Source organism: Maniola hyperantus, chromosome 18, assembly GCF_902806685.2.
Source record: "Maniola hyperantus chromosome 18, iAphHyp1.2, whole genome shotgun sequence".
NCBI lineage: Eukaryota > Metazoa > Arthropoda > Insecta > Lepidoptera > Nymphalidae > Maniola > Maniola hyperantus.
In genome coordinates this window covers 315,073-342,448 of record NC_048553.1, presented here as the reverse complement: position 1 = coordinate 342,448, position 27,376 = coordinate 315,073, and the positions used below count along the sequence as shown (strand labels likewise).

Below are 27,376 nucleotides of genomic sequence, written 5' to 3'. Positions count from 1 at the left end.
TGGAAGCGGGCTAACCTGGAAGGGGTATGGCAGTTTTTATTAAACCCTTTGATTTCTACACAGCATCGTACCGGAACACTAAATCGCTTGGTGGCATGGTTTTGCCGGTAGGATGGTAACTAGCCAGGGCCGAAGCCGAAGACCAGTGCCCTGTTTATCAAACATTACAAGTCTACAAGCTCACAAGTTACAAGTTACAAGAACTTTTTTACAAACTCTTGTAAATTATGTTTATCAAATAATTTCACAAGACTTGTAGGATTTTACAAGACTTGTAGAACTTGTATTTTTAATTTATACACTTTATTTTTGCTAAATTGCAAAATAATTTTTCAACCGTAATAAAATGTCGATAAAATAGAAATTACGGTACCATAACTAAACTAGCGGCACGCTATGATGGCCGGTTTGACGTTTGTCCGCTCATGAAGTTCCGTATTAATTGATAACGACTTTGAAGGAAATAATTGTATTACTTTATTGACGATAGTGATGTGCAGAGATTCATAAATTTTATCGAATGTAGTTTTAGGTTTAGGACTCAAAATTTATTTATTAAATTGATTTCTTAAATGTATACAAGTGTAGAAAAATCAGTTTGCACCATTTAAGGGGTGAATGTACTTGTGAATATGAACAATTTTCACTATGTGGACAAACCTCTGAAATCGCAAAAAAATATCAATAAATTTTTAAAAATGGAATCTAATACGATCGTCACATAGGATCGCTGGCTAGCACAACTACTACCTCCGGCAAACTCGCGTCAATGCTCAATGCAAAACAAAGCAGTTTCGAATTGACGTTGCTTCGAAAAGTATAAACTGTCAGTGCAATGCGATTGTGATATAGTTTTGACCTGGCTTTGGATTTCAAATATTGATACTGCATTACTGTTGACCCTTGCTCGTTAATTTGGACTCTGTTCAAGCCCTTTGTTGTGGATTTCGTCGATATGACCGAACGTACGCAGAGAACTGTTCTAAATAGTCAGACACGTGAGTTCCTAATACGCCTTCGTAACTATTTCGATCGTGAAGCTCAAAATGGAGGGCCAATTTTACCTATAACGTCAGTGGTTGAACGCGTAGCTGATGCGCTTAATATTGGACAACGAACTGTTAGACGGATAACTAAAAAAAAATATGGCGAGACTGGCACAGAAGAAAATAAACTTCACACACCAAAAAAGAGAAAACGAGCAAAACCAGTCGTAGGCATCGATAGCTTTGATGCCGATGCTATCCGAAGACATGTTTACGGCTACTATTTACAGAAGGAGTATCCAACAAGAAAAAAGTTGGTGCATTCACTGAAGGAAGCTGGATTATTCTTCGGTGGGGAAAGTTCTTTAACGAAGATTTTGAAGACCATTGGATTTCGATACAAAAAATGTAACAAACGCAAAATATTGATGGAAAGATTTGATATAGCGATGGCAAGGTATACTTTTTTACGGCAAGTGAAAGAAATCAAAAATTGGCAAAATGTTGTGTTCTTGGATGAAACATGGCTTAATGCTAACCATACTGTAGGCCGTTCTTGGAACGATGACACAGCAGCATCTACTTCCAAAGTTCCTGTAGGAAAAGGATCGCGACTTATAATTTGTCACGCCGGAACCATCAACGGGTTTGTCGAAGGTTCTCTCATGGCTTTTGCGTCAAAAACCACTGGAGACTATCATGAAGACATGAATGGAGAAAAGTTTACTGAATGGTTTACCTCAATGTTGTGTAGCCTCCCTGAACCATCTATTATAATTATGGACAACGCCCCATACCACTCGATGCAAATTGACAAGCCACCTGCCCAATCCCAAAAGAAAGCTGATATCGTCGCATGGCTTCGTAAAAATGGCGTAGATGCAAACATGAATATGTTAAAAGCGGAATTAGTACGTCTTTTAAAAGAAAACAAACCAACCAAGATCCGATACGTCATTGACGAAATAGCATTAGAACATGGGCACAGAGTTATACGGTTACCGCCTTACCATTGTGAGTATAATGCGATTGAGTTGGTGTGGGCTCAAATTAAGGGATATGCTGCAAGACACAATACAGAACCCCCATTTACCACAAAAAAAATGCTAAAATTATTAGAAGAAGCTTGTGAACATGTGACTAAAGGAGACTGGGAAAAGGTTGTGAATAGAACTGTTAAATTAATAAGGGAAGATTATGAAAGAGATGTGAAAATAGATAATATTATAGAAAACGAACATATAATTATTAATGTATGTGATGATAGCAGTGACGACAGTGAAAATAGTAGTATGGACGAATCTGATTAATTATGGCCTTTTGTGGCACCTTTTTCGGTATCTTTTGTATTCATATGTTTCTTGTGTGCATATAAAGTATGTATATTCATTTTCGTTCAAATATTCAGTTCGTTCAAATAAATTAAATAAACATATACATTTTTGTTTTATTAAACCTATTTAATCAGGTACAAAAACAAAACTTAATTGTTTTTTGTTCGAGAATAAATTGACATTCCACATCACTATTGTAATGTGTCAAACCGGCCATCATAGCGTGCCGCTAGTATAGTCAAGTTATTGTTAAAAATAAAACTTTTTTCAAATTATTTAATTTTGTGTTAAATAACCTATTTGCAAAACCTATTGCTTCTTATTTTATTTACCTACCTACTTTTATTTATTCTATTTCGGTACCTACACCAACTGGAAGTACCTATACTATACATTATTTTTCATGAATTAAGGTTAGACTTAAAATTTGGAAAAATAGATAGACTTTAAAAATTTTCGCTATTCGAATTACATCGCAAAAAATGGCAAAATCTGATGCGAAAGTTACAATTATTCTTCAATTAAGTAATTCGTGACAAAAAAGATATTTTATTTGGCGCATTTACTGATAAATTATCTAAAGACCAAAAAATAGCAGAGTGGAAAGAAATACTATTGCTATGTCAGTCGCTTGGACTTGTATCTGCCGAAAAAGATTATGCCAGCATACTCGTATGTACATGAGACACGTTTTGGTCAAATTTAAGAAGAGCAACATGGATAAGTTTAATAAAATTACACCTTTGAATTATTTTATAGTTATTTTACCTATTTACTACTAGGTACTAGATAATTTAATTATTCTTTTATACAATATCATACTTGCATACAACTTGTAAAATAAATTAAGAGTCAACAGAGGCTCTCCAACTTTTTCGTTACAAGTTACAAGCTACAAGCTATAAAGGCATTTTTGATGAACAAAACCACAAATACAAGTGTGAAAAACACTTGTATTACAAGTGATATTACTCGTAGCTTGTAGTTTACAAGTGTAGTTTTGATAAACGCATTCTTGTAAAAATGCTCAAATTTACAAGAGAAACGCTTGTAATACAAGACTTGTAACGTTTGATAAACAGGGCACAGAGCAGAAGATTTAGAAATTATAAAATTCCTAACCACAGTGCTTACTTACCTCCGCGCCAGGGAGGTTGTCGAAATTATCTATCTATCTACTGTTTGATTTTCGGATAGACACAATGTTGTACCTACCGAGTTTCTTGCTGGTTCTTCTCGGTAGGAACGGCATTCCGAACCAGTGGTAAATTAAACTACGTAGCTAACGATTCAAAAGCACTTGTACCTAATAAGTCTACTTGAATAAAATAAATTCTATTCTATTCTATTCTATACATTTTTTGAAAAATAAATAATTAAATTAAGCCTTTGACACCTCACCTACCTTTGTCGCTGTTTGTTCAAAATGTCCCGTGCGAAGCCGGGGCGGGTCGCTAGTTGTGAATAGGTGTATTGAGGAACTAGGTATGTAGTTGTACTATAAATCTAAATCAGTACACGTGGAACCTAAATCAAACAATTCTGGCAAGCCTTCAACTTATTGACTTGACCTTCGATTTTTAGGGTTCCGTACGCCTCCTCTGTGCGAAGGGTGCCAACGGGACCGTGTTACTAAGCCTCCGCTGTCCGCCCGTCCGTCTGTCTATCATGGACCTACGACCGTACCCAATAAGTAGGTAGAGTTGAAATTTTTATAGTGTGTATATTTCTATTACCGCTATAACAACAAAAGGTCCTAGGTTGCTAATAAAAAACCGAGATGGCGAGTTTCAAAATGGCCGCCATGCAAATTAAAATAAAATAAAAAGTACATCGTGTTATTCTATGTTGTACGATGGTATACAGCCTACAGATAACAGAACCCTTTGTGTGCCAGTCCGACTCGCACTTGACCGGTTTTGTTATTCTAATTCTAATTGTTATCTGGTGTTATTTCTGTTATCATTATTATACACGTGCTAATATTAGGTATACGCATATAAATATGTTTTACCAAATAATAATCAAAGAGACATACCGAAGAAAAGATTACTTTAAATTTAGTTTTATGGTTGGGAAATATGTTTTACATAACCTCCTTTTTTGGACTCGGTTAATAAGTAGTTTTAGATTATAACAGATGCTTTTGGATAACATAGGCTGGATTAACACATTTATCCCGGAAAATCATGATTTCTAAAACCTAATTATGGCATAACATTGTATATCAAATCTTTAAAAGAGCAATCGCCGAGTTTCTTGCTGATTCTTCTCGGTGGGAAAGGCATTCCGAGCCAGTGGTAGATGCATACTTGGATGCATATGACGATTCAAAAGTACTTGTAAGAGTTTAATTGAACAAAAGATATTTTTATTTTATTCAGACTTTCACTGGATTAATGAAATTAAATGCTTTTCTTTCCCTGCACGCAACTCATTGTTGGTGTCATACAATTAAATGAAGCTATTATCATGACCTTTGAAATGACATACATCACAACTTGATACACTCTGGGGACGCAACTCATACAAAAGTGCCCATTCTCCTTTAAAAAAAAACCACGCGAACGAAGTCTCGTGAATCAGCTAGTACCTAATAACTACTCGCTACGGAACCCTGACATATAACCCGGTCAAGCTTAAGTTTGCACCTCGCGTCAATTAAAATTAAAAAAAATCAAAAACTCAACAAGTGGCAGACAAAAATACGTGATGTTTGCATCTTTGTCACTGACACACGTACTACAAATTATTGTCTGCCACTTGTTGATTTTTAATTTTTTTTTAATTTTTAATCGACGCGAGGTGCAAACTTAGCTTGACCGGGTATACGTGTTCTGACTTCTGACACTCATTTCACATCCCTTGAAAACTACAAGGCTTTCAATTCCCGCCCGTCAATTCGTTCGCTCGTGGCACGTTTACAGGGTAGCCAGCGATTTGATTAGTGGCGCTATTCTTAGACATCCGCACACCACACTGCAGACTATTATAACTGCACAGCTGGACGCGCCCTAACCTCTCTCATACCGAGCATTCCGTACCAAAATATTTTGGATTTTTACAATTTCTCATTTGTAAAGTTTGGGGGATTATGGTGTGTGGGTGTTACAAAGTTTTCAAAAAAAAAAAATGACATTATAGTACAGTACACGGTCGAAAGTAATGTACATCGACCTTTAGAAGGAGATAGCAAATTTCTAGAGAGAGCACTTTCTCTGTCGTTGAGACCGACAAAACGTCATACCTATAGGTATGAGTGATAGGTAGATACAAAGCTCTACAAAGCCGAAATGTCATTCTAAAGGCCGATGTACATTACTTTCGGCCGCGTACTGTTCTACCACTTTTATAAGGTACCCGGATGTACCTGCGCAGAAATCTAATTTTTGAATGGCGCGAAAATATCTCGGCCAATCAGCGTCAGTCCTCTATTGGTTGTTTGAGTTTCCGTACCGTGTTTTGTACGCGCGAATTATGAGTGAGATAGCACGTACTTTTAGAGCCGTGGTTGCGTAGTCAGTATACTTAGTCTGAAATCTGAATGAAGCAAAGTCGAGTGAACGACATATAGGCATCCTCCGTTGACAGTCAGTCAGTAGCCGCACATTGTTTGTCGCCATTACCGATGTTGACTCGGCGCGCGGCGCGCGGCTAATGCGTGCGCAAACAAACACACACACGTCCCACTCCACTACACTCCACTCCACTAACCGACTGCGCATAGTAGGCACGTTTCTAAGTACTCTACTAAGCTACCTGTCAAGCTGGCAATAGTTTTAGACACAATTTAGATACCTATCGACTTTGTTTTGTTTCCCTAATAATTCTACTAATAAGTAGGTACCTACTAGGTAATCGCATTGCACATTCGCGCTAACCCGAATGCTTTCCGCGAAACATTCAACATGTCCCGTAGCTAGTTGATTTGGTGAATGCCGAACTATCGTAAAATTTGCCCGAACTCGAATCATTTGCCGAATCCCGATAGTGGAGGCATACTACCTTGTAAAATTCTCAAATAAACGCGTCAAAACCACACTAGATTACAACATGGGGCTATTCAAGGGGCGGACTAAAAAATTCCTGAAAGGCCGGCAACGCATCAACAGTTCCATCTGGTGCTGCAAATGTTCATGGGCGGCGGTAATCACTTAACATCAGGTGACCCACCTGCTCGTCACGTCATGAATGTATCGATAGTAGGTAGGTTCCTCTAATATGCCGCATAGACTCATTATAAGTCTGTCAATAATCATGCCGTGGTTTGAAACCTGAGTAGACAATAGGAACCTACCTATAACTTATTGACTGGCAGAGTTGAGACTGAGTGATTGAAAATTGTAAGCTGTGATAGGACGTCCGCCTTCTAAGCGGAGGTCTGGGGTTCGATCCCGGGCACGCACCTCTAACCTTTCGGAGTTATGTGCGTTTTAAGTAATTAAATATCACTTGCTTTAACTGTGAAGGAAAACATCGCGAGTAGACCTGCATGCCTATGAGAGTTCTCCATAATGTTCTCAAAGGTGTGTGAAGTCTACTAATACGCACATGGCCAGCGTGGTAGACTATGGCCAAACCCTTCTCACTCTGAGAGGAGACCCGTGCTCTGCAGTGAGCCAGCGATGGGTTGATCATGATGAATTGAAAATAGCAAGGTAAGCAGTGCTTTTATATCTTTATGGCTTGCAAGCCACTAACTAGCCATGACATTATATTGCGTTTATTTGCAATACTTGACATATATTATTGTAAGGATAACCTTGTTATGTATTACATAATCCTAGCAATGATCATATTGCAAAATGAAAAAAAATCGCAGCATTAAAAAAAATAAGTATGATAACGTGAAGTGTGCGCTTGACCAAGATCGCGTTGAGTTTTTATAGGGTTCTGTAGCCGTCGGTAGGTATAAGGTACCAACGAGACGGGACCCTATTTAAGGGAAATGTCCCAATACTCGTCGGTTTCTCAATTTAGCTGACTTTGCAGCTTTGCCACGTCGCTGTTATTTAATTTAGAACAAAACAAATTACATGACAAGAAAGCAGATATTATAATGTATTTATTAAATATAATTTTGGAATTAATAAGTTTCATTAATGTTATTAAATAATTAGAAAATACAAAAATGAGTGATTTGTACCAGTATCCGTCAGATTTGTCCTAATTATCGTCAATGCGTCCCAGAACTCGTCAATTTTTACCAATAATTTAAACTCTATTGCCTTAGACATAAGGTTTATTTTAATTTCATTTTCAAGTTGTGATTTTTTTTACAACCCTACTCGAGCTGAGAAAATGTTTAAAATATAAATTTAACTAGTCGTTTTAAATGGAAAACTATTGGATTCTGGGCTTTCAAGCCATGGCGGGAAATCCGCGCCTCGTCCTTGGCCGTTTACGTTGTCTATGATATATCATCATCATCAACCGATAGACGTCCACTGCTGGACATAAGTCTTTTGTAGGGACTTCCACACGTCTTGCGCCACTTGAATCCAAATGAATGATATCGTCCGTCCACGTAGTGGGGGGTCCACCTACGAGTATTAGGTAGCATTACCTACTATATTGTTCAAGTTGTTTTTAGATACCTATTGTTCAAATAGGGATGATGACTACTAGTCAAATAGGCATCTTTTTAAAATTGTTTTTCTGTTGCTTGTTATATTTTAATATTTATATTTATGAACCCCAAATTTTCTCGCTCTTTCATTTGAAACTCCACTCAATGCGATAGCAAAAAATACCGAAAAGGCTTCAGGACCTGGATCACATCCACACGCTGCGGCAAGTTATATAGAAGACTGAAGAATATAATCGGCCACTTTGTTTAACGTTTTTGGATTATGAAAAAGCCTTCGATTCCTTGGAAACATAGGCTGTATTGAGATCGCCATAGAGGTGCCAAATCGACAACTGGCATATTCAAGTGCTGAAGTGCTTGTACGAAAACCGCCACGATGTTAGTCCGCATTGAGGACCAGGGAAGGAAGCTCCCCCGAAGCTCTTTACCGCTGGTTTAGAAGACTGTTTTAAGCTTCAGGATTGGAACGGACTTGGCATTAACACTAATAGCGAGTACATCACTCACCTTTTATTTGCCTATGACAATGTATAGTTATTATTGCAGAGACTCTGGAAGACCTTAATGCAATGCTCAATGACAGCAGAGCTTCAGAACAGGTGGGCCTAGAAATGGACATGAGTAAGACAGAAATCATGACTAAGGCTCATTTCCTGCCCCACCCAGTAATCATTAAGAGCTCTGCACTCGACATTGTAGACGAGTAGGTATATATACCTGTTGACATATGGTTCCGAGACATGATTGCTAACTATGAACTTCATAAAAAAGCTCAGAGTCTCTCCATCGCCCAGACCCAATTGCAAAGATCGTGCAATTGGGTCGAGATATCGACAAATAAAATTAACAAAATAATCGTGGAATGTAGCCGTTATCTACATAATAATATGTCGTTAAACCACGAAATAAGCTTAAAATCATTAAATCACTTGCTTTAACGGTGAAGGAAAACATCGTGAGGAAACAGGCACACCTAAGAATTCTTCATAATGTTTTCAAAGGTTTGTGAAGTCTGCCAATCTACACTTGGCCAGTGTGGCAGACTATGGCCAAAACCCTTCTCATTCTGAGAGGAGTCCCGTGCTCTGTAGTGAGCAATGGATTGATCATGAGGATGTTAGGTAGCTAGGTATATATAAACTAGTGGTCGGTGGTCCTCTCCGAACTAAGAACTCGTGGTATCCCATAACTCTATTATCCCATAACAGTGCCATATAATATATTAAGATTATTGTAAAGTTATGTTAAAAATACTGATGCCCATTAAAAATGAAATAATTTCGTTTCTTTATAACATATATCTGATTTTAATTTTTGTTGTTCAAGTACACGATATAACTGAAATTATACACAAGTTTCAGTTTCTAATATGTCGCCGTTTTTGACATATAGCATCGAATTCAATCGCCACTTTAAAACTCCCTATTTCATATGAGAGCCCCGCTGAAATAAAGCTTTTATATTTTTGTATGCAATATTCGTCTGAAGGCCGTCAGTTTCCATTTTACGTTTAAATTTGAAGTAATTACGTTCAGTAATTCAGAAGTTATAAGGCTCTGATGGACAGACGGACAAGTGCCATTTCACTCAAGTAGACTCAGAGACCTCACTTCGCTTGGTCAAATATATATTCCCGTATCTGTGTGGCTGTTGAAGATTGCATTGCAAACATTGCATAATTATAAAACTTTAACTTCGTCGTAGTCAGGTTTAAAAATAAAAACATTGCATCTTCAATTTAAAGGTCAATTCAAGTACAGATTAACTGTCCAAAACTGTCACTGTCTGTGTACCGCAACTGAAACTCTTATCACGTTGCAATAAGGTTTAAAATTGAACAGTGTCGGTATTACGTTCATTTTTCTAGTGTGTCCCAGTAACCGTCAAAATAGTATGAATTTTGACGAGTATTGGGTCAAGTAGGGATTTCAAAGTACCAATAGATGTCACATGCGTTAAATCAAAAATAATAATAAAAGTAACACAGTTTTATAGATTATTTCGTTAGAAAATTAACTTGACTGTTGTATAAAATAATCAGATTTACCACAGTGGCCAACAGATGTTTCAAAACTTTCTTCGAATACTAGCATGTAGGACTACGATTGAGTAACTAAACCTGGCAAAAAACACAAATTTTGAAAATGCTAACTTTGAATACGTTTTTCTCCAACTCTATTATGGTTTGGACTAAATGTTGTTATACTAATTTATGGAAAATACTATCACAAATATGTTGCCATAAAAAGTTTTCATTTAGTTTTTGCGAGAAATTAATAGCTGACCATTTTTTACAATCTGACGGGTATCGGTACACTGACGACTATACCAGCGTTTCCCTTATTAAGGCCGCGTTGTCCGTTCGTCTGTCCGTCCGTCCGTCTATCTGCTAGCGCGCTTTCATGAACCGTTAGGTATACCTATATACCTATAGAGTTGAAATCTTCAGAGTGTGTGTCAACAAATAATGAAAAAATGCAAGAGGGCGAAACTCAATATGGCGGCAATGCAAATTAAATAAATTTAAAAAGTCATAATGTTATGTCTTTATGCCAACACTTGGCCGGCGCGGGCCGTGTCACGTACGAGGTGCGAACGAGGCACGGATTACAAACATTACATCATAATTAATCATCCCTTATTCGATGGTACAGACCCCTTACGATACGAACTTCCGAGGACTGCGGGAGTTCGCGCACGCATGGCACAGAAGGAGGAGCTGCTCTGAAGTGCAGCGGCAACGACGGAGGAGGAAGACTAGGAGAAAGGAAGCGAGTAGGACGAGGAGGACGCGACGAGCGCAGGGCAGGGGATCGAGAGCGAAGACCATATATACGCAATAACAGGAGAGGATAGGTATATGGGTAACAGGAGACATCACGAACGGCGACGGGAATCTTCCGTATCTGGGACGTCTGCCCCAGAATGGGGAGAGTGACTTGATAGAGAAGGAAGCAGATAGAAAAAAATTTGTAAGGAGTCAAGAAGGCGCCCCGGGAAACGCCAAGAGCAAGCACCGAACGGGCGCCCTCCCACGTTTCGGCCCATATATAACAGCAAGGTTGGTGGGGCCATGGGAGGTAGTGGAACCAGTTACGATGTTACGAGTCTGATTCGCACTTGATCGGTTAGGTATATCAGGAGCTATTTGCAGACCAAAACCTTCCAAAAATGCAAAGTTACTCGTACCGTAAGCAATTTCATCCTCACCACCTCACCTGGGTGTCTGGTGCACTTCGACCGTCCGTTGTGCCAGTCTTTCCTCGCACATGCAAACTGTGGAATCAACTCCCATCGGCAGTGTTCCCACTGGTTTACAACATGGGGTTATTTACGGGGTGGACCAACAAATTCCTGAAAGACCGGCAGCGCATCGACAGTTCCTCTGGTGCTGCAAATGTTCATGGGCGGCTGTAATCACTAAACATCATGTGGGTTACCTGCTCGTTCTCTCGCTATCTCTATTAAAAAAAAACGTACCAAGACTTTGTTTTCGTCACGTAGTGTGGTGAAAAGTGCGCTGTATGTTAGTCGATAATTCGGTGTCGACTTTCGGTAGCCGCCACCGCACGCTCTATGGAAAAGCAAACGCAAAGCGAGCGGCGGCCGCAAGTGACATGCCGTGTAGTTGATGGCGCTACTCGCTAAAACAAACGGAGCCGCTTTTCTTCTGATGCTTTGTTTGTTTTTAAGTCTTATGAACAAAGGGGGTACGTAACTTATGTACGCTCTATACTTAAAGACATGCTACTCATTTTTTTTAAAGAATATTAGCCATGTTAAACGACTAATATTGCCCTTTCCTCTCCAACTATAAGTATAACTTGTGCTAGGAGTAGGTACGACAATAGTGCAACGGGCGGGGTTTGAACCGTCGACCTTTTTCGGTTTTCAGTCCACTCCTTTACCTGTTGAGCTATTGAGGCATTCGCTGTGGAATGTCGGGATTCCTATAAAATATTTCTTAGAGTAGATATCTAGGTATTGTAGCTGCTAAGTACTAACTAGAGACTTGTTTTGAAATTGTGTTATATCGAAAACCGACTATTTCACAGAATGAAAATCTAAAAAAAGCCAGCCAAGTGCGAAGCAGACTCGCGCACAGCAACTTGTGGTTACATCACAAAAAAAATTAAAACGTTTTTGTGTGTATGTGAAAAAATAAAAGTATTTTCACATTCTAAAATCCATAGGTACTAATATTATAAATGCGAAAGTGTGTCTGTCTGTCTGTCTGCTAGCTTTTCACGGCCCAACGGTTTAACCGATTTTGATGAAATTTGGTACAGAAGTAACTTACATCCCGGGGAAGGACATAGGTTACTTTTTATCCCGGAAAATCAACGAGTTCCCACGGGATTATTAAAAAACTTAAGTCCACGCGGACGAAGTCGCGGGCCATCATCTAGTACCGAATAATAGTCAAATGCCGAAATTGTAGTGGCGTCTGAGAAATTAGTAGAATTCAAAAAAATAGAAGTACCGCCAGAAAGCTAAGCAGAAGTTCAAACAACGAATAATGTTACAAAATATCCTGTCAATTAGTTTGTTTGCGGAGCCGATGTTTGGACAAAGAGCTACTTAGATTTTTTCACCACCCTCGAAATATAATCCTTATGGCACTTGAGGTAAAGCTTTATGTCGTTATTAAAATATGTGGTTTATGACCACAGCTGCTAAGTATCAAATTACAGTCACCGATTTATACCTAAATTCGTTGTTAAACTAATCGTATTAAACATACCTATTGTAGGCCCTTTGACTTCAAGATTCAAGATTCTTTATTTGCAGAAACATTCCTGAAGAACCTAGGTATGTCTAATACAAAAGAAATATATACACCTAGGTAGGTACTCTAGTAAATTTTCATCTAGTACATGGATAGCTTGCATCCCAGAATACAAAGGAGCCTTTTCGGACTAAAAAAATATCCCGGAAAATCAAAGTTCATATGGACGAATGTTCGGGAATTTTAAATTTAAACTTTATTTTTTCTGTTAATGATTAAACAGTCGATGTCCTCTCTGAGTAAACGAAGACACTTCACAATAAATAATTAAAAAAATCCGGCCAAGGGCGAGTCAGACTCACGTACCGAGGGTTCCGTAATACCTAGTCGTATTTTTTCAACATTTTGCGCGATAAATCAAAAACATAAATAACATAAAAATAAATGAAAATTTGTTTTAGATTTTACAGGTAAAGCCCTTTCATATGAACTTGGTATAGTTATCTTTGAAAATACTATTACTTGTTCATGAACACATTTTTTTCTGTGAATTCACCACAAATTCACGGTTCTTGGATTTATTTCTTTACTTGTGCTATAAGACCTACTTACCTGCCAAATTTCATGATTCTAGGTCAACGAAAGTACCCTATAGATTTTCTTGATAGACACGACGGACAGACGGACAGACAGACAACAAAGTGATCCTATAAGTGTTCCTTTTTCCTTTCAAGGTACGGAACCCTAAAAAGAAAAAAAAAATAGTACTTTTGTTTGCCAGCGTAAAGTAAGCCGAGCCAGCAATATTAGGGCTAAGCAAAGCTAAGTAGCGATTGTTTTTTCAATATATTTTTTGACGACCGGTAGCCGCGCCGTGTTTGCCGACGACGTCGACCTAACAAGTGCACTGATGACGAACAAACAGACGCGTTTGTTTGCCGCCTCTAACTGTGCCTGGAGGGACGATGGACCTTTGGTACCTTTGTGGCAAAACACATTACCCAAATTGGGCTAATTCTTTTTTTTCGGCCAGCAGAAGAAATCTGATTCTGATCTTCACCACAAAAAAGAATATGTTTATTACAATTTATATAACTCCTTACATAATATGTTATTTAACATACACTTACATATATTATGTTGGTTACATATTATGGTCTTAGAAACTATAATTCTAAATGATATTGTACAGAGGAGTGTTGAGGCACTCGTACCTACTAAGGTGAGACTGTGACAGTTCATTTGCTGTATCTCTTCTTCTTCTTCTTATTTTCCTTTGTGGCTATTGCTGTCTCTCTGTAGCCGCTGTTACGTGTGACAATCACCCCGCCGCACGTCACCCGCACTCGCCCGCACCGGGCTGGCGCGGGGGCTGTGTGCGGGTGCAGGGCGTTCCCGCCCGCGATTGCCATTTCAACCTGTCGCGTACTATAACTATATCTAAATACTTTAACATCGTTATTTTTATCTATTAATCCTAATCAATCAAACTCTACAATATTGGCCACGAATGTTTATAAAGATTTCTAATTAAAACATAGTATTGATACGGTGTGGACTATTTATTAATAATGATTAATAATTAACGAGTATTGGCTCGTGTCCACGATAAGTGCGCGTAACGATAGCGTAATTACAGATTTTATCGACTCCGGCTCGCGTTATCGATGCTTGCTATTTAGGTACAACACTAATCACCACCTACTGTTTCAAAAGTTTTGAATGTTCTGAAACTATCGTGAATGATTTCATTATAAATATTGTTATACAAGCTGACTTTTCACGCGCCATTTTAACTTTATGTGTCAATTATTGTCATGTCGAAAGTAAGAGTTTAGTCCTTATATTTTTAAAGGTGAGAACCATACGTTTGACACGACAGCTGTTGACCCATTGAGTTAAAATGGCGCGTGAGAAGTCATTTTGCACGGATTTTGAATGTTTTGTTCTTTTAAACATCATGATAAACCCATTTCCTCTTCTCAAAGCGACAAGCGGTTGGCCATATGGTCTACCGAGCTGGCTAAGTGCTGATTGACAGACTTCTCACAGTTTTGAGAACATTACCTATAGAGAATTCTCAGGCAGTTTTCCTCACGATGTTTTCCTTCACCGTTAAAGCAAGTCATATTTAACTAGCTTATGCTCGCGACTTTGTCCACGTGGACTACACAAATTTCAAACCTACCTACAAACCTACGAAGTTACAAAGAGGCTGGCGGGAAGTGGCTGGATGAGGAAGACTGAGGACCGGGTGTGGTGGCGCTCTTTAGGGAAGGCCTATATGTCCAACAGTGGACGTCCACAGGCTGATGATAATGATGAGAGAAGTACAGTGGCGGATTTGCCCTAAGGCCCAGTAGGTCCGGGCCTAGGGCAGCCAGATATAAGGGGCGGTCAATCAAAAAAAAATTAGGTAACATATTATTTTATGATAAAAGTTGACAAAAAAGTAGAATTAGGCTACTTGACTCATATCTTATTTCGTCCAATAAATGATTATTTATTATAGTATTTTGCTTAAGACAACGAAATATATCAATAACAATTATTAAAAACGCAGGATGGATATATAAATCCTATTTTAAAAAACACAGTTTTTATTTTTATTTGAAACGCAGAAAACGCTGTCAGCCATGATGTGACGTCATTCAATATGTAAACAAAGAAATGTCATCCCTATGTCACGCGTGGACTAACGTAGTATCCATATATAAAATTTAAAGTCCTGACTGACTAACTTATATATCAACGCACAGCCTATAAACATCTAAACAGCTGGTCTTAGAAACATGAAATTTGGTGGGTGTGATCTTTGTAGGTAAAGAGAAGGTATCCATTAGGAAAGGATTTTTTGAAATTCCACCCCTGAGTGGGTTAAATGGGGGTTTGAAATTTATGAAGTCCACGCGGGTGAAGTCACGAGCATAAGCTAGTTTTCATATATTTCTAAAAACTCATAGTAAACGTAAAAAAATAACGTTTTCTCTTTATAAATTGAATAAGTTATTAAGTAAGACTTACAACAAAGTGATCTTTGCAAAAATAAATTTGGGTTGCTATCGTTAGTCATGTAGGATCCCTTTAAGCAAGTCTTCGCGTATTACGTATATTTATTTCACTGGGCACTCTAATCCACAACTTTCCTGTGGTCTTTATCGATGCATTTTTACATTCTCGGATGATACAATAACGATAATTACTATATTTTGCATGTAAACTAGTATAGAAGTCATGTTTATTAAACTTTGGGAGGTTATGCTGTTGTTTACAAATGCATGACGTCAGAGCACAGACAATCTATCGGCCAAACATGGCCGACAGTGTTTTCACCTGTCTAAGAAAAATATATTTTTAAATTAAAGTTTTACGGTTTTTAGGGCGCAAAAAAATATACTTAGTGTTAATTTTTTTGATCTAATTGGACAAATATTAACCATTTAAGACCTACTTAAAAAAAGTCAACTAGCCTAGGACGGGTGCTAAGAAAGGAGCGGCTGGTAGGTAGGTACCTATTTACCTACCACATGGCCTGTGGCCTAGGACGGAAAAGACTGCAATTCCGCCACTGGAAAGGTACCTACCTAGCTAAACGACTCGTACCTACCTACCTAACGTTATCAAGCAATCTAATTTATTTTCAATAAGTCTCATTAAGCACGCTTTGACGGCCGCTTTAGCAGTAGTGACGGAAGTTATCGGTTATCGATAACCCTCGACGGCCTCTGCACCGCGATAACTCCGTCTTGCTGCACTTGCGCGTGCGCAGCCGCAGCGACTTAAATACATATAACATGCTATAAATCATATCCATAATGTTGTAAAGCATACACGTTAACACTACTTAACCTACCTACTTACCTTTGTTAGAAAATGAATGGCAGGCTTAATAGTCTTAAGTATAGATAACTGGTTAGGTAGTGCCCATCGATGTATTAGTAGATTATTTCACACATATTATGTGCCCCTGCGTTCTAAGTAGGTAAGTAGTCAGTGGCGTGCAGGTCATAGAGGCATAAATGCACTGCTTACCCCAGTTGTAATAGCTCAATGCATATTTTTCATTATGACCTGCCAGTGAACAGGCTCCTACTTAACTAGTGCCTACCCCGGCTTGAAACCCTGTGCAGGCCACTGTAAGTAGTATGGCTAAACAATGAACTCCGGTGGTGGTGGTGCGTATTGCTTGCCTGGTGGCTGCTTCTTCCTACATGTTTAGCAGTGGGAGGGCGGGCGGTGCATTTCGCATGCTGCATGTTGCATCATACAGATTCGACCTGTTTCAGCGGATTATAGCAAATTAAGCTTTTGGTTCATTGTACCCTATATCATGGACTTCCGCAAAGTAACGCCTGCTTCTACAGGTAGGAACATTTAGCCCTGAAATAACCTGAAATAGGGACCCTGAGTACAGTTCATTACATAGGGAACTTCTAACAAAACGTCGAGGCCTCGACGTCACTGGCAGGCGTCAAATGTTATATATTTGACGTAGGTAGCCCATCGACATAGGAATACACCTACGTAGTAGTACTTCCAAATTCTTTGAGGTAGCCATAATACTTGACATATCGTCGATTCTGCTGCTCGATTGCGGTAGAATGACAGCTACAATGTCACGATCGCAATCACCTCTGTGGCCCTACCGCGGTTGTTTGACAGCTACAATGTCACGATCGCAATCATCTCTGATTGGTTAATGCTCGCTCACTATTGGCCACAATGCATTGTTGCAACAAGAATCGCACAAATTTAGCCAATCAGAACAATTGAGATTGTAATAATGATTGATGCAGGTTTTAGACAATCGCCCTGCTGATTGGTTGACGTGTAGAGGCATGCGGCCTGTTCTAAGACTGGCAGCTGTAAAGAAGACATTTCACATCGCAGCTGCCACTTAGAACGGAAATTTGAATACGGAGCGATTCGAAAATCCTGCGGCCCTGGGCGAAATCCAGGGGCCACATTCGCTCCTCAGACACCAAGACCGACACATCACTGTCAAGCACCGAGCTCCAGCTTTTGTTCCACCACCACGAATCTCTTGATTTCGTCTGGTCGGAGACAACCAGTTTGTGTTGTAAATTATATAGAATCATCGATGTATATAATCAATTTGCATTGTACATAGCTCGCGGAGTTTTCCGTTAGGAGTGAGTTACTTTCAGCACTACCATCGATGTAAATTTTGCACATGTAAACTATCCTGAATTATATCTTGTAAATATGTGAGCAGCCGTTTTATTCATACACCGTGCTACCACAGACGCTCACTCACTATTGGCTACAACGCATTGTTGCAACAAGAATCGCACAAATTCGGCCAATCAGAACAATTGAGATTGTAGTAGGTAATGATTTTTTTAAAATTTATAGCCTACCTAGCGCTTGGCTGCAATCAGACCTGGTGGCAAGTGATGACGGCTGATGCAGCCTAAGATGGAGCGCGCAGGTTGATTGATGCAGGTTTTACGAAATCGATCTATAGGATCAAACCGACAGTTCCCTCACTCTAGTTCACTCTACCCTGAGTTTCTGCGAGACGAGCCTTCGCAGACTGCAATGAGCCTTGTCAATACATTTGGAATAGCATACAGACTTAAATATGACGATTGACACCAATTTTATAGATCAATTTCACGCTTGACTAGTAGACAGTGAATGAGTGACGCATGCGGCGACCCTCAGCGACCCTGGCGTGATAACTCGGGACCCTTTGCCCGGGGGTGACTGATAGCTGCGTAGGTATATCTTACACATGTTCCGATGGAGTGTATTAGGCAAAATAACAATGAGGAAGCTATTCGGCCAGTTTTCAATGGTCAGTGTTATAGGCACCTCATATTTATCATCATTATCAACCGATAGAGTTTCTATTGCTTGATAAACCTAGCCTAGGTTACCTAGGTCTCTTGAAGGGACTTGCACACGCCACGGTCTTGCGCCGCCCGAATCCAGCGGATTCCTTCGACTGTCCAACTAAACGAAGACGGCTTTCCAACGCTTCGCATTCCGGTGCGAGGGTGTCGTTCTAGGACCTTGGGACCCCAACATCTGTTGATTCTGGCTCTTCTACCGATTCGCTCATTTCTGATTGGACTCCAAATATAGCTTTTTATAAGTAGTTATAAGTACCTACTTCTCGCCCTCTGAGTGGCAGCATTTTCATTAAAGGTACTCAATCATGCCTATGATTTCATCCGAGTAGATTTAGGTTTTTAAAAGTGGGTAGGTATTTCGACTTTCTGGAATCTGAAGTTCCGTCTTTGAAACAGCCCCCCAATTGTGTAAGAATAACCATTTCATGGCAATCGCAATCGTCAAGAAATTCTGCCCTTTGATTGGCTGTGACAAAATGTAACCATCGAATCAACCAATCAAAGGGCAGAATTTCTTGACGATGGCGATAGCCATGAAATGGTTATTCTTACACAATCGGGGGGCTGATCTTTGAATGATTCTAATATTTTCATTGGTAACAATAATTTGTAGGGAAAGTCATTAGTAAGGACTATGTATTTGCGGCGCTTGCGTTTGAGACTCTGGGCCCATGGTCATCGGACACGAAAGCTTTTATAAACGTCGTGTCCCAAAAGCTGATCCACGCGTCTGGTGACCCAAGAGCTGGTGCTTATTTCGCTCAACGGTTGAGCCTTGCCGTTCAGCGAGGTAATAGCGCCAGTGTTTTGGGCACAATGCCCATAAATGACCATTTGGACGGCGTATATTTTTTGTAAATATTAATTTTTTAGTGATAAGTTTTTCTGTATGTTTTATAGACTAGAGATAGACTTTATAACATTACCTTTAATAAATTTTCATTGCTCTGGTAGGTAGATTGTACCTATATATCACATTTATTTTGCTGCCACGGTGTCTACTTATTCGACTTCTAAATATTTGTAACTTTGTAAAATATAGGTAAGTACTTAATTCTAATTTCAACACTTTATGGTACTTCTGCTACCTAGTGAGCTAATGTCATGACATGATGGAGGTAGGCTTATTTTAAGTAAGGTCCTCTCATGGCATCACTCCTAGCAATGGCTAACAAAGACTCCTGACTCCTCAAAGTCCGTCAAGGCTTGACTCACAAGATAATTCAAAATTCATTATCAACCCCTGACGCAAACAGAGGGGTGCTTTAAGCACATGATGCTATAAGTTTAACTTGTGTAATATCTATGTAGGTACCTAGGTATAGTCCGCGACAGGTCGAGATGGCACCCGCTCGCCCTCACGTCACTGTAGGGGTGTGCAGGGCGTTCCCTCCCAGATTGATATCTCGATTTGACGCGTACAGCTTAACTATATCCACTGTCTGGCTATCTGTGCCCTGGGGCATTGCACCGTAGTGCTCAAACAAATGGACCGATTAGAATACGGTTTCTTTCATTACAAATCATACCTAATTAAGTAATTAATTAAGAATATTTTCCTACCTGCTTCCATGGCATAGCCCGCAGCGGCAGCCGCGGCGTGCAGGGCGCCATACTCCTTGCCGTCCATTCCGCCCAGCATCATGGCGACACTGCACTCACATGCCCCACGCTACCCCTTACCACCCCTACCCCTATCTTTAACCCTACCTCTACCGTTTGTCTCTGTTATACCGTGAAATTCTTAATGTCTCTCTTTCTAGGATTCTATCAATGTTTTTTCATTGAAGTTTCTTACTATTATGGTTACTTTTATAAGGTATTTTTTAAAGTTAAAGACTAGCTTATCGCTTTCCTTTTTAATACTACTTCTATCTCTTCTTTCTATCACATCTACTTTTAAGAATAAAATTAGGTTTGTTTCTTTTACAATAACTTTATTAACATCACTTATTTGCACTATCTTTATTTATTCCCTTTATTGCATCACTGCTACGATAAATTCAAAGTGGAAAGTTTTCGGCTGCTTTTACTTTGCGAAGCCATTTAATTTCAACTGTCACTCTTTCATTGTTAGCTACACAACAAGTAAGTTTTATTATTTTGAATTCAGGAAACCTTTCTTTCTTTCTTTGTCAACTGCTATTTTCATTAAACATTTCTTTCTTATCTTTATTTTGTTGTCTTTTATACTGACTACTACGTTTAATATCGAACACCTAATTATAAATTCTATAATATTATCCTAAATCACTCTTAACGCTTCATCTGTTTCACTATTAACTGTTCCTCAATCAACTTCTATATTCTTAACACCTTCACTGGATAACTAATGACTTCAGCAGTCAATACTTTCTTCAACTTCCGGTATTAGTATGTAAAAACTTTCACTCCGGATGTGTACCTTTTCTTCCGTGGTACCGTGACACCGCGTGACACGTCAGTCGCGTTTCGCGCGCGTGTGACATGTGCGCGCGCGCCGCTTTTTCCGCCGCCCGCGTCTTTTCCCCGCCCCTCGCCGCCATTGGTGCGAAACAGCCAATCGCCGCGCTCCATTTCAAATGCGTTCCTTTTTCCGTGTCGACATCTATTTGAAGATTGCTGATGCATTCACAGATCTCACTGCGAACTTTTGAACTTTAAAATTAACTAAATAGGGTTGAAAATGTTTCGTTTTCAGGCTTAACGGTGTGTCTGTTGTCCCCTCGGTCGGTTTCGCTCGGGCTAGAGTGAGACGAGCGAGGAAAATGTGTCGTAACTCCGCAGTGGGTGTATGGTGTAGTATGTGTTATATGCGCCACGCTGTATGTAAGAGGATGTAATTGATATTTTACGTTTGTTAATTTTGTTAACAGTTAAGATTGTGCGGTTTATGGGCTTCGTGGTTATATTATGTTTGTAGGAGATTGGAAATTATGATGTTTCCGATCGGTTTTACAATTTTACTGACTAAATTGAAACATGTGGCATTTTTCTATATTTACCTACTACCTACAGTTTCTAGATTTTGAAAGATAAAGGGGAGGATGGGAGGAGGTTTTAGTCCGTAATCCGTAGACTCACTTCTCCTCTGAGAATGAGAAGGGTTTGGCCATAATATTAGGTAGGTATACCCACCTAGACCACCACGCTGGCCAAGTGCAAATTGGCTTCACATTTCCTTCAGAACATTATGGAAAACACTCAGGCATGCAGATTTCCTCACGATGTTTTCCTTCACCATCACAGCAAGTGATATACTTATAAAAATTTAATTTGTTTAAAACGTCTTAAAACCATAAGCTGTCATTCTTGGTTCTTACTTTGCACCAATTGTATATACTTATTACGCTTATTTCACACTACGGGATATTACTTAAATTAAGTAGGTATACCTATTGTAGAAACCAAAACCGTGTAGAAACCAAAGGGGCATGGGTTTAATAAAAACTGCCATAGGTACCCTTCCAAGTTCCAGCTTAGCCCGCTTCCATCTTAGACTGCATCATCACTTACCACCAGGTGAGATTGCAGACAAAGGCTAACTTGTAATAATAAATTGGTAAGGTAGGTAATCTACGAATGTTGAGAACACCAACCTATATAAATGAATAGGTAACGAAAAGGCCCCATCGGTTTAGGTAGGTAGGTACCTACTTATTGGCTCCCAACATTCGTACCAATTTTTAGCCCTATGCGAATTATTGTACTATACCTACAGGGTGAACGCTAGGCATCTAATCATTTGTCTCATTTTGTAGTTATAGTGACTAATATTATCGTAAACTTTTACAAAAATATAGGATTTTTTAATATATTTTTTCGCGTCTTTTTTGTGGTATCATAATATCAGTAATCATCAGTATACCTACTATCACCTGTCTTCGTTTTGCGAGCGTTCTGGTTACACACTGTAGGTAAGATGTCTATTTTGACTGGACTAAGTAGATAGGTGACACTTTAAGTATTGTTTGGGGGGTGTTGGTCATACTCCTCCACGGGGACCAGCCGGCTTGGAGGAGATGGTAAATTATATTTTTTTATATTATATAAGTATTTTTTGCTAATGGAATAAGGGAAACGAAATGTAAGATTGTTTAAATTTTTTATTATTTGTAACGTATTAGAATACCTAAAGGCTTTTTTATTTTATTTATTTATTTAAATTCAATTCAATTCAATTCAATTCAATTCAATTCAGTAGTTCATTTAAGTAGATAGGTACCTATACCTAATATAATTTATATCCCGTATGGTGTGAAATGAGCTTTTGGTAGGTATATAGATAACTAGGTACCTGGTAGGTAGGTACCTACTACCTAGGTAGGCTAGATACCTACTTATAGGTAAGTGGGAAGTAGGAACGCCGCCAATCCATTGTGAGCTTTGATTGAAATCGGTGCATACTTACTGCATTTCTCTGCCACGTTCGAAGTTAAAAATGGCTGCGACAGAAAAATAACCCGAGTGCGGGACGGAAATAAAATATTAATAACCAGCTCGTTTGTAGCCATTATATCGGGAATATCGGCCCGAGGGAGGCGCCGCTAGGGCTGACGACTGAAAGAAAGAAAAATTCAATGTTAGTTGCAAACAAACATTCACAGTAGGTACGCGACCGAAAGTAATGTACATATCGACCTTTAGAAAGAGATATCAGATTTGTAGAGCATTGTCTCTGTCGTTGAGACCGACAAAACGTCATATAGGTATGAGCGACAGATACAACGCTCTACAAAACCAAAATGTTATTCTAAAGACCGATGTACATTAGTTTCGGCTGCCTACTGTTCACTAGGTATAGGTACAAAATCGTATTTAATAATATGTTTGTCTGTGACACCTCACACCACCCGGAAAACCATAGAGCACTCTATGCGGAAAACCTACTTGCGGTTCAGCTCAGCCCAATTTCCAATAGTAATAAGTAGTTCCACCCAGATGTCTATCGTTAAATGTGTCTAATTGCTTGCTATATTTTTATTATAGGTACTTAAGTACTAAGTAGGTCTTACCTAGGTTCCTACTCAATGACTTCCTTTGTCGCTACAATCCGGTATTTGACAACTAGTCAAATCAGTAACTTTTTATCAAACTTCAAAACGCGCTTAATATGCGAAATTCTATGAAATGCCGGTATGCGACGTCACCATCATTTGACGTGCTCTTTTAGTTTAATCGATAATTTAAAATGGTTGTCACACATAAAACTAACAAAAGATGTGGAATTTACGTATTTTGGAAGACGCTCTATTTAATAATCACTGAGAAATAATTTATTTTTGACAGTCAAATACCGTATTAGCCATTTTAGGGGTGTTGGTCTTTCTACGATTTTCCTCCATTCATCTCTAGGTCTCTAGGTCTTACCTATCCACGCGGACGAAGTCCCGGGCATCATCTAGTAAAATTTATTTATTTATCTAAAAATACTATTTAAAATATCTAAGTGTCAACCCTAGCCCCGTCCTGGCGTAGGTTAATAAATGCAGTATAAAGTGGTCGGGCATTGTTCGTGGGCACGGCGTGACTTATGCCCAATTGTGGGCAGTGGCGTGGCGATTGTGCCGCGTTATCTTTTGTATGGCTACTCCGCTCGTGGCCTGATAGCTGATAGCCCAGCGCTGGATGTCTGGGAGCCATCGGAGCGTGGAGTTATGGCTGCTTTGATTACTAGGTTTAGGTTTATCTACCTACCTACTAGGTACCTAAGTATACCTACTTACGACTCTGATAGAGTTACCTACTTTTCTGATCACGATTTAAAGTTTTTTTCAAAGTTAGAGCTTTTAAAGATAGGTATAACAACTTGTAGCTGTGATAGCCTAGTGGTTGAAACGTCCGTCTCCTATTTAGGCGGTCGAGGGTTCGATCTCGGCCACGCATCTCTAACTTTAACTGCGGGGAGACCGTAGTTGATCATAATGATGATAAGTGATGATACTAAATTTTAATAACATTTACTTATCACTACCTACCCACATTATAAATGCGAAAGTGTGTTTGTTTGTTGGTTTATTGGTTTGTCCTTCAATCACGCCGCAACGGAGTAACGGATTGACTTGATTTTTTGCACGGGTAGGTACCTAGAGTTGAGGACCTAAAGAGTGACATAAGCTACTTTTTATCCCGAAAAATCAAAGAGTTCCCATGGGATTTTTGAAAACCTAATTCCACGCGTATGAAGTTGTGTGTGGGTACCAGCTAGTGGATTCAATAAATAGGTACCTAGACACCCACCCTCCGCCCTAAAACATGCCGTCGTCGGAGTTAAGTTACAGAGGGCGTGAGAGTTAAGTATGGAGGTTTCAATTTATGTAAGTAAGTAGATCTACGGGCCACGGCTGTCCTGTCAGCTACCTACCTATGGTATTAAATGCAGCTCCTTCAGAAGCTCAAGATTCAACCCTCAAAGCTCCGCCGACCGTTAATTACCCAAAATAAGTATGTGAAATGCGCGTAAATCGTCAAAAATATCCGTTAATTACTTCGAGCAAGTCGCAAAAAGCGCTTTGTGGAGCCGACACGAGCAAATTGCTGCGCCGCAAATGATGCGTGTCACGCCGGGCTGCACGACGCCGCCGCAGACAACAAACTTGTAGGTTTTTCAGCTGAAATCATGTCAACATGAGAGCAATTATTTATTAGTTCCGACTTCCGGGCTTTTATGAGTGAGGTCTTCTATTTGTTACACTCAACACTGGATACCAATCTCTGGTACTTACGACTAATAATAAGTAGGTACCCAGTAGAAAATGCATGATAGCATTTTCTTTTTTCCATAGATGCTGTTCATCCCATGCTTTTTCATTCTCAGTAACGTTAGTTCTGTCTACATCTACTCACGTATTGTTAACAGAATCTGTTATCGATTAGATAGGTACTTACCTACATACCTATAGTTGTTAAAAATTTGAACCGGAGACAAGCTACCTAATAGAGCCTCAATAGCTTAACGGTTGAAAGAGCGGACTGAAATCGGAAAGGTCGCCGGTTCAAACCCCACCCGTTGCACTATTTATTGTCGTACCTACCTACTCCAAGCACAAGCAGAGGAAAGGGGAATCATAGGGGAATATTAGTCATGATTGGCTAAATTTCTTTTAAAAAAAAACTATGCATTAGGTACTGTATGCCTTAATTGATAGGTGTAATAGTAAGTAGGTATTAGGTACCTATATTAGTAAGTACTAGGTGATGCCCGCGACTTCGTCCGCGTGGATTTTAAAAATCCCGTGGGACCTCTTTGATTCTTCGGGATAAAAGTAGCCTGAATCTTTCCCCCGGATGCAAGCTAAGTACCTATCTCTGTACCAAATTTCATCAAAATCGGTTGAAAGGAAGGGCCGTGAAAGGCTAGCAGACAGACAGACAAACACACTTTCGCATTTATAACATTAGTAGGTACAGAAGTATGGATTAATGTACCCAAGTTGTAACCTAATGAATGTTGTTACAAAATTTTTCGTCGGCTCTTACTTACTAAGTAGGTATCAAATAAAAAAACCAGACTGATCAACAGAAAGAGTAACTACTGGGAACAAAGGCTTGTAACTCCTTTAGGGGTGGAATTTCCTGAAATCCAGAAATTCCTACTGTCTTTCAAGTTTCTAATTCCAGCTGCAGCGGCTTAGGCTATGCGCTGATATCTATCAAGTCAGTCAGTCAGGCAGATTTTTTGTACGTCCTATACTTATAGCTTGGGAATGAGTTGCTTAACGACTTTGTGATAGTTCTAATAAGTTTCAATAATTTTGTAAAGTGGTGATAATAAAAAGAATACCCGGCTGAGTTTGTTGTGGGCTCTTCTCAGACCTGGGCGCGTTTGGAACCCTCGTAGCTTTAGTTTTAAGTTTGCGTAATAATTATCACCACTATATCTTACAAATCTAACACCATACCAGACCATCAATACGAGTAATTTATTACCTATTTTGAATAAATCATTTGACTTTGACTTTGACTTTAGATGTTGAGATGAGTAGGTACCTACTTATAGCAATAAGAACTAAGCAGCCTATGTATAGCGCGGCAGTGGCACGCTGGGTGCTGGTCTCAGTGTTTGGTTTGTGACGAAGCGCGGCGGAGCGCGAACGCTGCGGTGCTTAGCGCACTCGTTTGTTTGTCTTCGCCGTCGCATCTCCCAAATATAGCGGGCTGCATATCTTCCAAGCTACTAATAAGTGCTCCTACTCGTACTTATATGCTTTATTATAAACCGCTATAAAAAGCCCCCTAAGAGCCGTCATAGCCCAGTGGTTAAGACGTCCGTCTTGTGACGTTGTAAATTTTGAACTACTAATTAGCGTTTCGCTTTTAATTAAAATCTATTTTGTTCAAAGTATGTTGGTGCCACCTAGCATCAAGGTGCAGAACTACGCGTGGGTCGATGTTCAGAGTTCATTCGAGCCACAATAGATGGCGTTTGCTTCGTTGTCAATTGTCGTAAAAATAAAACAAAAATAATTAAATAAAACCATAATATCATTTGTTTATTGTTAAGTCATTAACAAAACGGTTCTTATAATATATCCTTAGGTTCCGCAAATATTCAAAAATGAATTGGCTTCATGATCAAACTAAATGAGAGCGGCTACACTCGGGTTGCGTCTGGCAACACCGATTGCTGAGATTTAGAATTTTCCTGGAGTCAACATGTGAAGACGAATTTTTTTCGTTCCAGGAAAATCTCACTTCTTTTCGCCCATGGCTTCGCCTGGAAAAATACAATAGTCAAAAATTTTAGTCATCCTAACGTATTTTCAATGTTTCATCAGTTATGGTGAGTGAAAAATCAAGTAATGTGGATTCGACAAAATGGCGGTTTGGTTAGAGAAAATCCTAATCTCATGATTTCTTTCAGTTCCAGTTATTTTAAC

General features: G+C 39.3%; 1 protein-coding gene across 1 annotated transcript in view; it reads right to left on the bottom strand.

Annotated features, from left to right (window-relative positions):
* The window catches only part of LOC117990435 (paired box protein Pax-1-like), a 49,998-nt gene extending 29,026 nt beyond the window's left edge, over nucleotides 1-20,972 (bottom strand). The window contains exon 1 of the mRNA XM_034977875.2: nucleotides 20,082-20,972. Coding sequence (XP_034833766.1) covers nucleotides 20,082-20,163 — 82 coding nt within the window. The 5' untranslated portion in view covers nucleotides 20,164-20,972. The remainder of the gene's footprint in view (nucleotides 1-20,081) is intronic.
* Between the last annotated feature and the right edge of the window lie 6,404 nt (nucleotides 20,973-27,376).